We start from the raw sequence: 17,397 nt of genomic DNA, 5'->3' as shown, positions 1-17,397 counted from the left end.
CTTCTAATAAATATAATAATTAGATACTATTTTCTATATTAAATTTTTCTAATTTTTAAAAATATTGTTTAAAATTATTTCTAACTATTTTTTATCATAAGACTAAAATTCTACTAATAAAAAATTATTTCTAAAAAAATTGTTATTGAAATATCTATTACTTATATAAATAATTAAAATGTCTTCTAAAAATAATTTCTAAAATATTAATATTAAATCATTTATATTCATAATATTTTCCTATTCTACAAATATAATTATATTTTCATTTAATATTTCATTTTCATATGAATCTAAATTTATTATTTTATATTTTAATTTATTCTATTTTAATATTTCATGAATTAATTCTATTGTTATATCTATACTAATAGTATTTATTCTTATATTAAATTCTTTTTTTATTAAATTATTTATTTTATTATATTCTTTTTTTCAATAATTTTTCATTTTAATTATTTTTATCAAATAAATTAAAAAATGAAAGCAGAAGATTTTTCTTATTTTCAAGGTTATGCAGAAATATCTATTCAAGAAACAATGATAAAAGATAAAATTAGAACAGGTGCATATTATAGAGCTATAATGCAAAATAAAGAATTATTTGAAAATAAAATTATTTTAGATATAGGTTGTGGAACTGGTATTTTATCATTGTTTGCCGCTAAAGCAGGTGCTAAAATTGTTTATGCTATTGATTGTTCTGATATCATAGATCAAGCTATTAATATAGCATCTTCTAATGGTTACTCTGAAAAAATAAAATTTATTAAAGGAAAAATGGAAGAAATATAGTTACCTGTAGATAAAGTAGATATAATAATCTCAGAATGAATGGGATATGGCCTATTAGCTGAAAGAATGTTAAGTACTATTATATTAGCAAGAGATAAATATTTAATAGAAAATGGATTAATATTTCCTGATATAGCTAATATATATCTATGTGCAATTGAAGATTATTAGAATTATTATAATACATTTTCTTGAACTGAAAATGTTTATGGGTTTGATTATACTATATTAAATAATGGTATTTTAGCAAATCCTATTATAGATCAAGTTCATCCTAAAAATATTGTCTCAAATAAAGAAAAATGATTAGAAATAAATTTATATAATATAAAAATAGAAGAATTAAATAATATGAAAAATAATTTAAAATTAAAATCATATAGGAAAGAATTTTGTCATGGAATTACAATATATTTTGATGTTATGTTTTCTAAAACTCATAATCAAGTTATATTATCTACAAGTCCTTATTCTAGATTAACTCATTGAGCACAAGTTACTTTATATTTACCTAAAGAAATTAAATTAGAAATAAATGATGAAATAGAATTGGATTTAACAGTAATAAATGATAAAAATAATGAAAGGAAATTAATATTCGAATTAGATATAAAACATAAAGATAATATATAGAGATAGCTATATATATTATAATTTTTTTTTAATTTTATATTTTTATCATATTATTAATGTCTACTGTTGAAATATTGAAAATTGAATTTAATGAAAATTTCAAATTAGCTACTGAAAAAATATTAATAAATATAGAAGTAGAAGTAATAGATCCTGGTTTAAATGATAATTTAAAAATAGAAACAATTTATTTTGGTTCTTCAGATGATCCTTCTCAAGATTAGAAACTTGACACTACATTAATAGAGGGTCCAATTGATTCAGGAAATTATAAATTTCAAATAGAATGTGAATCACCAAATTTAAAAAAAATTTTAAAAGAAAATATTTTTGATACAACAGCAATAGTAATAACATTTTTATATAAAGATAAAGAATTTTATAGATCAGGATATATGGTTACTCATTGTTATAGTGAACAAGAATGAAATACTGAAAAATTAGAAGAAGAAGAAAATAGAAAAATAGAATATGAACAATTGAAAAGAGTAATATTAAAAGAAAGACCCGTAGTAACTCATACAGATATAGATTGAAATAATAATTAAATTAACTTTTAGTGTTTATTAAATGAAAATAGAAATTAAAAAAAGAAGTGAGTTATCTGATGAAATAATTGATAAAATATATACATTAATAAAAGAAAATATGGAAAAATTATATAATGATACAAATGATATTAATTGAAAATGAAATAAAAATAAAAAAATAAAAGAATTTAATAATGCTATCTTTATAATAGTAACAATAAAATCTGTTATAGCAGGAGTATTATCTTTTAAATTTGAAAATACTTTAATTTATTTGTATGAATTACAAGTAAATAAAAATTGAAGAAATCAACAAATAGGAACAAATTTATTAAATATATTAGAAAGTAAAATATGTATTAAGTTTAAAATAAATACAATAATGTTAACAGTATTAGTTAATAATAATTTAGCAATAAATTTTTATCAAAATAAAGGGTATAAAATAGTTCATAAAGAAAAAACATGATATGAAATGTCTAAAAACATTATAATTAATCATTTCTAATATTTATTCTCTATCTTTCTAATTTTTTATCTTTTTGTATTATTGTTAATTCTATTGCATCTCCAGTATTAATTTCCCTTTCACTAATAGAATGAAATGCGTTAATAACTAAAGTAACAGAATCTTTTATTGATAAAATATTAGGATTTTTCTCTCTTTTTCTTAAAAATTGTAATATAGGTGTTCCTAAATTAGAACCACTTCCTTGACAGCTAGAAACTTGTTCATGATAACTACCTATAGGATCATATTCATAAATTACACCTCTTCCACTTTCATCTATTCCTCCTAATGTACAAAAATTATATATAGGAAAAAATCTTCTCTAATATAATGTATTACTTAACATCTATGCAAAAGAATGTATATCTATATTTTTATTTTTTTCTAATTTATATAATCCTGTTTCTTTTCTTAATAATTTTTCTAAATAAATTTTATCACCAAACATACCTGTACCACCTAATACTATTTGATCATTAAATATACTTAATTTAGGTGAATCTCTACTTAATATAGAATAATTAACGCATAATCTAGTATCTGAAGCTACTATAGCAAAATCAAATCCTGCTAAACCTATAATAGTACCACCATGATCTCTATATGGATCTCATTGATTATTTTCTTTATGAATAGTTTTTGGTTGCATATTCTTTGTGTTAATAAAATAAAAAATGGAAAAAAATGAAATAGAATTTTGAATAATTATAAAAAAAATACTATTAAATGAAAATATAGAATTTGTAGATAAAGTATATATTAATAAAAAAATATTAACTTTATGATTAAATAATTATAAATACAAATATGAATTTTATGATATATCTTATAATTTCCAAAGATTATTATTATTAAATAAAGAAAATAAATTTGATGAAGTTATGTTACAAGAAATTAATAAAAATTTTCAAGTTTATAAAAATATAACAATAGAAAAAAGGTGAATGAGTATTATAATGAATACTAATAATACTAGTAGTAAATATGATACGGAAGGTATAATACATTATTTATTAGCAATTATAGAAAAAAGATTAGTATTAAATATAGAATCTGTCAATAAAATATATAATTTATTTTGTGATTATAAATTATTTATTTTGGATGTTATAATAAAGGGATTAGATATAACATTAAATTAATTAATTTTAAACATAAAGTTAAAAATGTTAAATAATGAGAATGATAATTCTTACGATAGATTAAGTATAAATAAAAATAATGAAATATATAATATTTTATTAAATAAAATACAAACTATATATAATTTAAAAATAAATGATTTTATAATTTCTTATAGTAATTATCTTTTTAAAATAAATGATTATGGAAAAATATAGAAAAGAATTCTTATTATTAGTAATTATGCAATATTTAATTTAAAAAATAAAGATATTCGTAGATTAATTTTAATAGAGGAATTAAACTATATAACAGTAAGTAAAAATTCGGAAGAATTTGTATTTAATATAAAAAATAGTTATGATTATAGATTTAGATCAAATGAAAAAGAAATAATAATTTAGTAGGTAGAAAAAAAATTTAATAAAAAATTTGAAAAAAAATTAAATATAATAACAGTATTGGATGAAACATTAGAATATCATACAGTAACTAAGGGTGATTTAGATGTATGTGAAAAATTAAAAAATAAATTAAGAACAAAAGTTAAAGTAAATAGTGAAATAGAAACATTTAGAATGGAATTAATAGCGGAATTAAATAATATAGCAAAGTATGATCTTTAGAAAGCTATAGAAATAGAAATAAATAGAACACCTATATTAGAAGAACATAACAAGGAGGGAAATAATAATATTAGATAGAATTTAATAAAAAATAAATCTATTTTTATACCAATAGATATAGATTTTTCTAAAGTTAAATTAAATAAGCCTAAAGAAGAGAATGATGTTAGTATATTTGTATAGAAGGATACTGATATATTAAAAGAAGAAATAATGAGAATAAAGCATGGATTAAAACATTCGGAAGTAAGAGAAAAAGTTAGAAGAAGTCAAATACCTAATACATTAGAATATATTCTTGCAAAAAGATTAGAAAAAATAAGTAAAATTCATCATGAGCCTGAAACAGAATAATTATTAATTTATTTTAATCTTTCTTCATTTAATTTTACAATTTTTAAATCTTCAGAAATTTCATCTAATAATTTATCTGTTAGATCATTTTGATCATTTAATCAATTTAATAAATATAACTATTTATATATAGTATTTTCTATAGTATTTTCTTGATTAAACAATGAATTTTTATAATTTATAATCATATTTTCATTATTAATTAATGTTTCTTGTATTTCTTTTACTTTATTATAATTTTCTTTTCTTGTATTTTCTATATCATAATTAGAAACTATACAAATTCCTTCAATTTTTTCAAATAATTCTAATAAATTTTTCTATTCCATTAGATTTTTTTCAATTTTAGATTTTAATATATATTCCTATTCACAAATATTATTTAATTTATTCTATAGATTATTTACTGTATCTATCTATTCTATTAATTTTCTTTCTTCATATTTTATTTTCTAAAGATTATTATTAAAATCTTCAATCTATTTATCTACTTCTAATTTTCACTATCTTATCAAATTATTTATTGTCATTTCTTTTATTAAGAAATTATCTTTTTCTTCTTCAGTCATTTTAATTTTATATAATAAACACAAAAATTATTCAATGATTCAAAATAATAAATATATAGAGTAGATAAATATAACTTTAAATATATTAAAAAGATAGGAAAATTTAAAAGACAATTGATTAATATATATTTTATTAGATAAAATTAATGAATTAGATAAAATTTCATTAATTGATCTTTTACAGCCAGAATAGTATATATCAGAGCATATTTCTACTATTTTATTATGTTCTAATGAATAGTATTAGACTTTATATAAGTAGAAATACAACAGAATAATAGAGCCGGAATCTTTTATATTACAGAAGTAGACAAAAACTAATATTTTATTAATAGAAAAGGAAAATAGTAATGAGCATATTACATCTATGTTTTTATATAATCAAAAAATTATACATAATGGATTTAACAATATTTATAGAATTAATCATAACAATATAGAATTAATAAAGCATACATTACAAATTTCAATTGAACCTAGATTTCATTTTGTATATCGTAAGGGTATTATAGGGCCATCATTAGCTGATTTAGAGATACAAGAAATTAATTATTATAATAGTAATAATAAATATTTTAGTAAAATTTTACTTTATTTGGATATAAATGGAATGATAGTATCAGAAAATTCGGAAAAAAAGAAATATAAATTAGTTGGATATTATGATTATTTTTCATTTATATAGAAAACAATTGAAGAATTAAACAAAGATAATATTATAAATAGATTTATATTAATAAATTTATGACTTTTACATTGTATTAACGATAAATTAAAATTATTAGAAATTATAAAACTTACATGAGATTTTATTATTAACAATATAGAAGAGATAGATGATATTTCTTTAAATTTTTTTTATAAGCATACATTAGAATTATCATATAATTTTTTAATAGAGATGAATACAGAAAAAATTTCTATATTTTTAGAATGGATTTCTAATTATACGTAGATAATAATATATAAATTAAATGTTAAATCTATGGGATTATTTTATATTTTATTAATAATGTTACATACTATTGTAATAAATATTCAATTTATAAAAGTTATAGAAAATATATTAAGTATTAATGACAATAATAATAGCAGTAAGAATTATATAGAAACTATATTAATTAATTAGGTAAAAAGTGTATTTTATTCTAATAAATTACATATAGAATTAAAATATTTATATAACACTAAACAATTAACGATAGATGAATTATTTATTATATGTGAATTTTTATCTAAGTATTATAAGAATAAGGAAGAAATGTTTTGTATGTTATTAATATTAATAAAATGTAAAATATTATTAGTATAGGGCAATATACATGTATCATATAACAAGACGCATAAGTTTCATAGATGAAAAATAACATCTATTAAGAATTTAGAGCATATATTTACTAAATACAATTATAGATTAAAGAATCCATTAACTATAATAATAACTAAAAAAATTATTATACCTATAATATCATAGTTAGTATTTGATAGAAACATTACTATATTAAAAGTATCGGTAGAGTTTATATTTTCATTATTATTTAGTTTTAAGGAAGTATTTAAGAAGGAAATAAGAATAATTTTAGATGCATGATTTAGTTTTATAATGAAAACAAATCATTTATCATTAAATTATAAGTAGGAAATATTAGATTTTTTAATTTATATATTTACTAATAAGGAATTAGTTTATTTTTTATTTATTAATTATGACATAGAAGGAAATCAGTTTATTTTTAATATAATTTTAGTATTAAATTTTATATCAAGAAGTGATTTTATTAAAAAATAGAAATTAAATATAGAAATTAGGAAATAGTTATATAAAATACAAAATACATCATTAATATTAAAGGAAAAATTAATTTAGTTTTACTAATTTATTAAACAAGATAAGTATAGAGGAGATACCGGAATTATATGAAGAAAGTTAGTATAAAAAACAGGGAAATATAATAAAAAAGGAGGAAGATAATAAATAGGAGGATGATTTATTTAATTTAGAGAAGGAAGAAAATAAGAAAAAAAGTATTTAGCCTAAGAAAAATATTAAGAATTGATTTTTAAATAAAATTAAAGACTTAACAAAAAGTAAGAGTGGAATAAATACGGTTAAAACAAATAAATTAAAATTATTATATAAAAAATTTATTAATGATTATAAGGGGGATGGATTAAGAACGGCAATAAGAAAATATAAAAAGCATTATAAAGGATTTAATTTAATAGAATCAATAGCATTTTTATTATATAATACTACGGAGATTGATTTAGAAGATATAGGGGATTATTTAGGATCATTGGAAGATTCGGGATTAAATTAGAGTGAACATGAATTATTAAGAACATAGTATGGATGTTATATAGATTTTACATCATCTAGTTTAGAAACAGCGTTTAGATATTATTTAAAAATTGTAATTTTAAATTACCTAAAGAAGGATAGAAAATAGATAGGTTAATATTATTATTTAGTAAAATATATTTTAGAGATAATCCTGGAATATTTCCATCATCAGATATTATTTTATTGATAGTATATGCGGTATTAATGTTAAATACGGAATTACATAATCCATTAATATTAATGAATACAACAATTAAATAGATGAGTAAGGAATAGTTTATAAAAAATTTAGTTAACAGTGATCCTATTTTATTAACATTAGATTAGAATATATTTAAGAATTTATATGACAGTGTAAAGGGAGAATCCGATAGAATGAAAAGAGCATATATTTGTTAATCCGTCTAATATTATTAAATTAGGATTTAGTATGAATATATCTGAAAAAGAAAAATAAGAAAAATGATTTAATTATAATATCTAAGAATGAATTTGATGAAAATTGAAATAAAAAATTATAAATTATATAAGGATGATTGTAATAGAATTATACATTTAATATAGATTAATTTAAGAAAAGATATATTAGTTTATTCTGGTTAATTCATCTAAGAGGCATTTATTTTCTTATTTAGCGATTAAATTATATTTTGAGAATATATGGCACAATGATTTAATGATATTAACATCATTATTATTTGTCAATCCTATATTAGAATAGAAAGATATATTAGAGGATAAATATTTAGTTGATAAATGTTTAAAATTAGTTGTTACTAATTGTATATTAGCATTATATTTAAAAAGAATACGGAATTTATATCATTTTTATCATTAAATTATAAGTAGGAAATATTAGATTTTTTTAATTTATATATTTACTAATAAGGAATTAGTTTATTTTTTATTTATTAATTATGACATAGAAGGAAATCAGTTTATTTTTTAATATAATTTTAGTATTAAATTTTTATATCAAGAAGTGATTTTATTAAAAAATAGAAATTAAATATAGAAATTAGGAAATAGTTATATAAAATACAAAATACATCATTAATATTAAAGGAAAAAATTAATTTAGTTTTTACTAATTTATTAAACAAGATAAGTATAGAGGAGATACCGGAATTATATGAAGAAAGTTAGTATAAAAAACAGGGAAATATAATAAAAAAGGAGGAAGATAATAAATAGGAGGATGATTTATTTAATTTAGAGAAGGAAGAAAATAAAGAAAAAAGTATTTAGCCTAAGAAAAATATTAAGAATTGATTTTTAAATAAAATTAAAGACTTAACAAAAAGTAAGAGTGGAATAAATACGGTTAAAACAAATAAATTAAAATTATTATATAAAAAAAATTTATTAATGATTATAAGGGGATGGATTAAGAACGGCAATAAGAAAAATATAAAAAGCATTATAAAGGATTTAATTTAATAGAATCAATAGCATTTTATTATATAATACTACGGAGATTGATTTAGAAGATATAGGGATTATTTAGGATCATTGGAAGATTCGGGATTAAATTAGAGTGAACATGAATTATTAAGAACATAGTATGGATGTTATATAGATTTTACATCATCTAGTTTAGAAACAGCGTTTAGATATTATTTAAAAAATTGTAATTTTAAATTACCTAAAGAAGGATAGAAAATAGATAGGTTAATATTATTATTTAGTAAAATATATTTTAGAGATAATCCTGGAATATTTCCATCATCAGATATTATTTTATTGATAGTATATGCGGTATTAATGTTAAATACGGAATTACATAATCCATTAATATTAATGAATACAACAATTAAATAGATGAGTAAGGAATAGTTTATAAAAAATTTAGTTAACAGTGATCCTATTTTATTAACATTAGATTAGAATATATTTAAGAATTTATATGACAGTGTAAAGGAGAATCCGATAGAATGAAAAGAGCATATATTTGTTAATCCGTCTAATATTATTAAATTAGGATTTAGTATGAATATATCTGAAAAGGAAAATAAGAAAAATGATTTAATTATAATATCTAAGAATGAATTTGATGAAAATTGAAATAAAAATTATAAATTATATAAGGATGATTGTAATAGAATTATACATTTAATATAGATTAATTTAAGAAAAGATATATTAGTTTATTCTGGATTTAATTCATCTAAGAGGCATTTATTTTCTTATTTAGCGATTAAATTATATTTTGAGAATATATGGCATAATGATTTAATGATATTAACATCATTATTATTTGTCAATCCTATATTAGAATAGAAAGATATATTAGAGGATAAATATTTAGTTGATAAATGTTTAAAATTAGTTGTTACTAATTGTATATTAGCATTATATTTAAAAAAGAATACGGAATTTATATCATTTTTATCATTAATAGCGAGATATACATATACATTTGATAGAATAATGATAGTTAAATTGGAGGATGAATATAATTTAGACAATAAAGTAAAGAGAGAAAGATTTTCTTTATTTAAAATTAGGAAAAAGAGTGACAGTAGAATATTATAGTTAAATAATGACATTAAAAGAAATGTTATAAATGGTTCATATTATCAGTAGCATTGATTTCAAAATATAGAAAATGCGATAGATGATATAGAATCATGTTATAATATAATAGAGGAAATAGAAAAGAAGATAGTATTATAGTTAGAGCATAATTAGGATATAATTAATTTATTATCATATGAAAAATTATTTGTATAGAAGATAGCGATAGTAAATGGAAAGAGAAAAATAATGGATAAAAATCAAATTATGTTAGTGGATAAAATAAAAAATACATTAAATAAGGGGAATTATTTATTATGTTCTGATTTATTATTAATATATATGGAAGTTTAGAAATAGAATAATATAAAAATTATATATTCTCTATTATTAATTAAAATAGAATTAGAAAAAAAGGTAGTAGAGAATGAGGATATTGATTTTATTGTAATTAAAACATATGATGATAAAGTATATGAAATTTATATGGACAATGTTACGGAATTAATAAATTTTTATAATAAAATGAATTAGTTATAGAATAAATTAATTAAAAAAAGGGATTTAATATTAAGATCTAAAAACAATGAAAATGATCAATTAAATAAATGTATATTTCTATCTAATTATCTGAATGAACTTGTAAAAATAGATAAATATTATGGATTTGATCCATTTGATGAAGATGATATGAAATTTATAAAGACAACATCTGATTATTATATATGTAAAGTAACTTATAAAAAATTAAAAAAAAATTATACTAAAGAATGTATTTTATGTAAAAATTTAGTATATTATTATATAGAATTCAACAAAATTTATATAAAAAATTATAAAATATTAAGTAAATTTGAAAAATTAAAAAATATAAAGATATGTTCAATATGTTTTTATTATTTAAATAATAACTAAATATTAAATTTATTATATTTTAATAAAAAAATCTATAATTATTTAAATAGAGATATTATGAATATTTGACTATTCTAATATATTATTGTATTCTTTAAAAATTTATTGATTTTAAAAAATAAATCATGATAATTTTTTATTTTATTTTTACATCAGAAATATAATTTTATATTAAAAGTTTTTGATTCTATCATAAATAAAAATACATTTTTAATTTCTTTTATTCATTTTATAATAGTTTGATTAGATATAAAATGATATTTTATTATTTTATTATTATTTATTATTTCTATTTCTCTTATACTTTCATCTATATAATTAAAATTTAATTTAATTTCTTTATTTTTATAAATAATATTTTCTTCATCAATATTATATACTTCAGCGATAAAGCAATTAATTTCTAACATTAACTTAAAATTAAAATAATGATGAAATAATTTACGTTTAATTTTAGTTTAAAAAAAATGAAAAGAAAGGCTGCAATAAAATAGAAATAGAATTATGGATTTTTATTAGTTTTATTATTATTAACAAGTTTACATGTAATAAATATTATGTATAAATATTTAGATTTTAGACATTGATATTTACAATTAGAAACAATAATAAATTTTTTATTTATTTTAAGGTATATTTGTTTATTTTTTAAAGTAAATATTTTTATAAAAGAAAATAAAATTAAATTAATGATTTTTTTAATATTTTCGATGATATATGATATATTATATACAGATATTAATGCAGGAAAAAATATTTTTTTATTAATATTATAGAGAATAATTTAGATATTATTATTTTTATTTTACATTATAAAATTATTAAAATATGAAAAGATAAGAATATGAAATATAAAAAAAGAAATTATTTTATTAGTTACTGTTTATTTAATTTTAATAACGGTATTAAATTTTTATAATATAGAGATATATCCAAAAAATTTAAAATTAAAAAGTATGGAATTAAATTATTTATTTGAGATACATTTAAATACGTATGTTTTATTAATAGCGATAATATCATTATTATTAATTAAATAAAATTTTTATATATAATAAATAACACAAATTTAAAAATTTATTATGTTAAATATTTTGTTAATAAATTTTACAATAATTTTAATAAAGATGGAATATTGTAAGAATTCAACATATTTAAAATATCCAACAAGAATATTAGAAAATTTTAATAATTAGGTAGATAATTTATTTCTCAATAAGAACAGTCAAGATTTTTTATTATCATCTTTTAGTATTTATTAGTTATTAATGATGTTTGCATCAATGACTGCGGGTGAAAATTATAAGGAGATTGTTTATGAATTAAAATTGCCTATATCAGAGATAGAAAATGTTTTTTGTTATTTAGAAATATGTAATAAATCTATGGAAAAAATACAAGTTTATAATAAGATAGTTGTTTCTAATATTATTTGATTAGTTGATAAATACAAAATAAATTCTACATCATAGGAGAAATTAAAAAATATTTGTAGAATAGAATATCATAATATGAATGAAATATTAGAAAAATTTAAAACATATATCAGTGATATGACATAGGGATTTATTGTACCATAGGTAAAATTCAATTATACATCAAATTTAGTTGCTTTATTATTTTCAACATTATATTTTAAATTTGAATTTGAAATTCCGATGAAAATACATGAAATAAAAATTTATAATAAATATGAAAAACAGATAGGAGGAATACATGTTTTAATTCCTTAGAAAAATATAGATGTTTTATATCATGAAGATGATGATACAGTTTCAGTATTTTTACCATTAAAGGCTAAAGGATTTTATATAACACTTACAGTAAATAAGGATGAAAATTATAAAAAAGTAGGGCATTTAACTAGACAATATTCAATGACAAAATTATATTCTTTATCTAAAAAACAGAGTATAAATTATGCATTACCGATAATAGATATTAAATAGATATTTAATATTACTCACTTTTTAAAATTATGAGGAATGAATAAAATATTTGAAGGGGGAAATTTTGATTTTATATAGGACAGTAATCATTTAAGAGCTACTGATGTATGATCTAATATTAAATTAAAGATAGATCATACTGGTATACAATGTTTTATATTAACTAGTGAAGGATAGATAGATCAAAATAATGAAACTAATTGAATAGATATACCGGAGTCTTGTTTTATAGAAATTATAAATCCGGTAGAACATATTTCTTTATTAAGTTCTTATTTTAATATTAGAAAAGAATGGCGTTCTAATGTAGAATTAATAAAATATAGGTAGATTGGAAAGAGCAGTGGATTTTTTTCTAGATTATTATTTTGGATATTTACGATAATACTTATTATAATAATGATATATTTAATTATATTTGCTATTTAGAATAATATATTTTATGGATTACATAGAATATTTGAATTTGAAAATAATAATAGAAATATGGAGATATCTACTATGGAATATAATACTGAAAATAATGAAGAAAAAACTAAAATTAATTAAATTTATTCAGAATTATTTTAATATATTTTCTATAAAAATAGTATAGTATTTTATTAATATTTTATTATCTTTTATTGTTTCTAAATATTCTTCTAATGTATCTTGTATTATTTTTATTGATAATAATTTATATTCATTTTCGTTATATAGTATTAATGTATTCTATTTTACTATTATATAGCCATCAAAGTATTTTTTATTAACTTTACTATTATTATAAGTGCACAAAATTTTTTTCATAAATTTAATGTTAGAAATTAAAAATATAAATACATATAATGGGCTTAAAATAATAACAGGAGAATTAAATTTTTCAGAAAAAAAGGTTAAATATGTAGAACCAAATAATAATGTTTTATATTATATAGAAAATGAAACAATAAATGATGTTTTAATAAGTAAGGGTATTAATAATGAAATTATAATAACAAATAATAAGGAATTTTCTTTTATTTTTTCTAATATTAAGGGTGAAAATTTAAAATAGATTATGGAATGATTAGAATAGAATAAGATAAAATATAGCAGTAAAGAATAGTCTTATAATAATTGTATAAATATAAAAAATATAAAATTTAATAACAATTTAATATTATTAGAGGATTTTAATAAGAATATTATTACATCTATAGAATATAAAAATATAGAGTATACTAATATAATAAATAAGGTAGATTTACATATTAATTTAAAATAGATGATGAACAAGGGAGCATAGGCTACAGAGATTAAGATAGGTTTAGAGGAGGAAGAGGTGGATGAAATTAATAATAAGATAACAGAGAATGCGATAAGTACAGGATAGGATGAAGTTATATTAAAGTTAAAAAATATTTTATTTTAGGTACCTAGAGCTAGATTTGATATAGTATTACATGAAAAATATATTAAGTTATATGGTAAATCTATATTTCATATTATATCATAGAAAAGTATTTTAAAAATTTATTTATTACCTAAACCGGATGAAGAAATGGATTATTTTTTAATATCTATAATTCCACCATTGAGTGTAGGATAGACATTTTATTATAATATTTTATTTGTAGTAAAGGAGGATGATTTATTAGAATTATTTATAGATAAGGAAGGGGTTAATTTACATGGTGAATATTCTTATAAGGAAATTTTTATAGAATTTTTTAAAAAATTATATAAAAAATAGATAAATGAATGTGATGGATTTAATAGTAGTATAATATAGGATTTATCAGGTATAAAATGTTCATATAAGATTTATGATGGTATAATATATTTTACTAAGGATAGTATGATTTTTATACATAAACCATTAATACATATACCATATGAAGAAATTATTTTAATTTCATTTGAAAGATTTTAGGATACAAAATCTAAGTTAATAGATTTAAAGGTAATATAGAGGGGAGAAAAAAATATAATTTATTTATTTTCTAATATATAGAGGGGAGAGATATAGAATTTAATAGAGTATTTATTAAATAAAAATGTACCTATAAAAGAATCGGAAAAAGTATTAACACTTATAAAAAATTATGAAGAGAAGACTAAAGGATTAAAAAGATAGTCGGCAAAGGATGCAATATTAGCGGTATAGTAGATATCAAATGAGTTAGCAGATGATGAAGATATAAGTGAGGGAACAGATGAAGGAGAAGTAGAAGAATCGGATAGTAGTCAAATTAGTGAATCAGATAATGATGAAATATTAACAGAAGAATCAATAAGTAATTAAATAAATTTATGTTTTAATTAAATTTAACATAAATAATATAAATAACATAAACTCAAATAATATGAAATTAATAATATTTTCTTTAGTATTAAATACTATATTAAATAGTATAGATGAAGATGAAGGTGGAATAGATGAATGAAAACACTCTATTTTTAAATACTTTTATATGATTAAAGAAATATGAAATGAAATATGAAAATATTTGTGTGAAAACAAATTATGATTAACAATAATGTTGATTTTATTATCAATTATTTTTGTATTGTTGATAAGTATACATATTAATAACCATCTTTTTTTAGAATCAGATAATGAAAGATATGAATTTATTAATGACGAATATGAAATATAATAAATAAATATTTTTCTAGGTTATTATAAAAATATTTTTCGTTATAAAAATAATGGATATTTTTTTATTAATAATAATTTTATATAAATAAAATTTAAGGCTAATATAATATGGAATAATATATTTAGATTTCTAAAAATATATTTAAAATAGAATTATATGAACGGTGTTTAATTTTTATTATATGAAAATTCTATATTATATAATTTTTTATAAAATTTTTATATTAAATTTAAAATTACTTATTGATAAGTTATAAAAATTCTTATGATAAAAGTTTATTATTTTTTGATAAAAAGTTTTATATTTATTTTATAAGTGGATTTATATTAAATTTTTTTATTTAAAATTATATATTTTAAATTTATGATAAATTAATTAATTAGTAATGTTTCTAATAGCCTCCTTATATACGTTTACTCCGCCAGACGATATTTAATGTTCCACGGATTGTTCTGTGAACCACCTACTTGCATATGTTGGCAGATATGACCTCTGGGATCAGATGATTGAAGTTCTTTGTAACAGCACCAAAGGCACCTATAGCTACTGTACCAACAATAGTCTTCATGTCTCAGAGTAGACTCCATCTTAGTTACTAATATAAGACATCTTTCTTTTTTAACATAATAAGTATCCTATAGACATCTTTCTTTTTTAAATCATTAGCAGCCGATAAGGCTACCTTCCTTAAGTACTCTATTTTCTACATTACACCTTGACTATACTACTATAAAGGTTGAGGTTGATACCATTGAGATATTTCATAAGTTTTCTTAGGGATAGCCTATAACATACTCAAGAGAAATTCCTTTCGGATTTCTCCATCCTAGTATGTCTCTATCTTCTAATTAATCTTATGAACTAGTCTCTAACTAGAACCATTTCATCTCTATTGAATAGAGACTAAACCACGACCACCAAATCTTCTCTTTAAATACAACCGCTCTATTGAAGCAGTTTGGTAATGGAACTTACATTCCATTAATATCTTCCTAGTCTAAACATCTATCTTCTTAAGATCCGACTCATTCCAATTAACTATACCGAATGAATACTAGAAAAGGCTTCCAGCTAAGGTATTTATGGATTTAACCATATTCCTACCATTAAGTTTAGTTAATGTAAGCTTCCTCACTCTTTTAAAATATTCATCGGTTAGTTGAATTTTAATGGCCTTATCCTATATAGTAGGGCTTTCCTACATGCCTAGATATTTATACTAGGAGGATATTGGTAGATCCTTTAGGGCCTACCACCGTGTATTTAAAGATGGATTTTCTTTAAGAGTAGTCTAGTAGCTACATTTGTCCTTGTTAATAACAAGCCCAATAGTTGCAGCTTCTTCTATAAATACAGAGGATAGATTATTTTAGATATATATATATATATATATATATTAAATATAATGAAAATAATTTTAATTTAAATATAAAAGATATTAAATAAGATAATGAAGTTTATTTTTATGATATTCCAGAAAGATATAAAAAATGAAATAGAAAATAATAAATAAATAATTCTTATTTTAAATATAATTAAAAATAAACTACAAAAAATCATAATTTAATATTTAAATGAAAAAATAACAACAAAAAGAAATAATAAAAAGATATTATTTATAATAATAATATTAATAATTTTAATTATTATATCAATAATTATTTCAATAAATTATTTTAAAGAAAACCCTCTAGTAAAACCAGAATCTATTAAAATAACCATAGAAGAATTATTAAGTTAGGATATTATAAAAAATAAAAAATTTATTACTAAGAGTAGAATTGGAGATTTTAATTTATATTATGTAGGGGTTAGTGATTTTTTAAATAAATATGATAATAAAATAATAGAACTATATAGTAAATTTAAGATAAAACGAAGTAAGGCTTAGAATATAAATAAATGTGG

General features: G+C 18.7%; 2 protein-coding genes across 2 annotated transcripts; both read left to right on the top strand.

Moving 5' to 3' along the window:
* Positions 1 to 540: 540 nt before the first annotated feature.
* LOC125290321 (protein arginine N-methyltransferase 1-like) lies at positions 541 to 1,134 on the top strand (the record flags this gene model as incomplete). The annotated part of the gene is given in 1 exon segment (XM_048237156.1): positions 541 to 1,134. A coding segment is annotated over 1 exon segment (594 nt), but the record flags the coding sequence as incomplete, so codon positions are not given.
* A 2,319-nt stretch (positions 1,135 to 3,453) lies between these two features.
* On the top strand, positions 3,454 to 15,123 carry LOC125290322 (FACT complex subunit SSRP1-like; the record flags this gene model as incomplete). Its single annotated transcript, XM_048237157.1, is given in 4 exon segments — positions 3,454 to 3,465; positions 14,259 to 14,426; positions 14,679 to 14,742; positions 15,013 to 15,123. Coding segments are annotated over 4 exon segments (355 nt in total), but the record flags the coding sequence as incomplete, so codon positions are not given.
* Positions 15,124 to 17,397: the final 2,274 nt, after the last annotated feature.

The sequence above is a fragment of the Alosa alosa genome, unplaced genomic scaffold (assembly GCF_017589495.1).
Source record: "Alosa alosa isolate M-15738 ecotype Scorff River unplaced genomic scaffold, AALO_Geno_1.1 AALO_1.0_unplaced_39, whole genome shotgun sequence".
Lineage (NCBI taxonomy): Eukaryota > Metazoa > Chordata > Actinopteri > Clupeiformes > Clupeidae > Alosa > Alosa alosa.
This window is presented reverse-complemented; position numbering and strand designations above follow the sequence as displayed.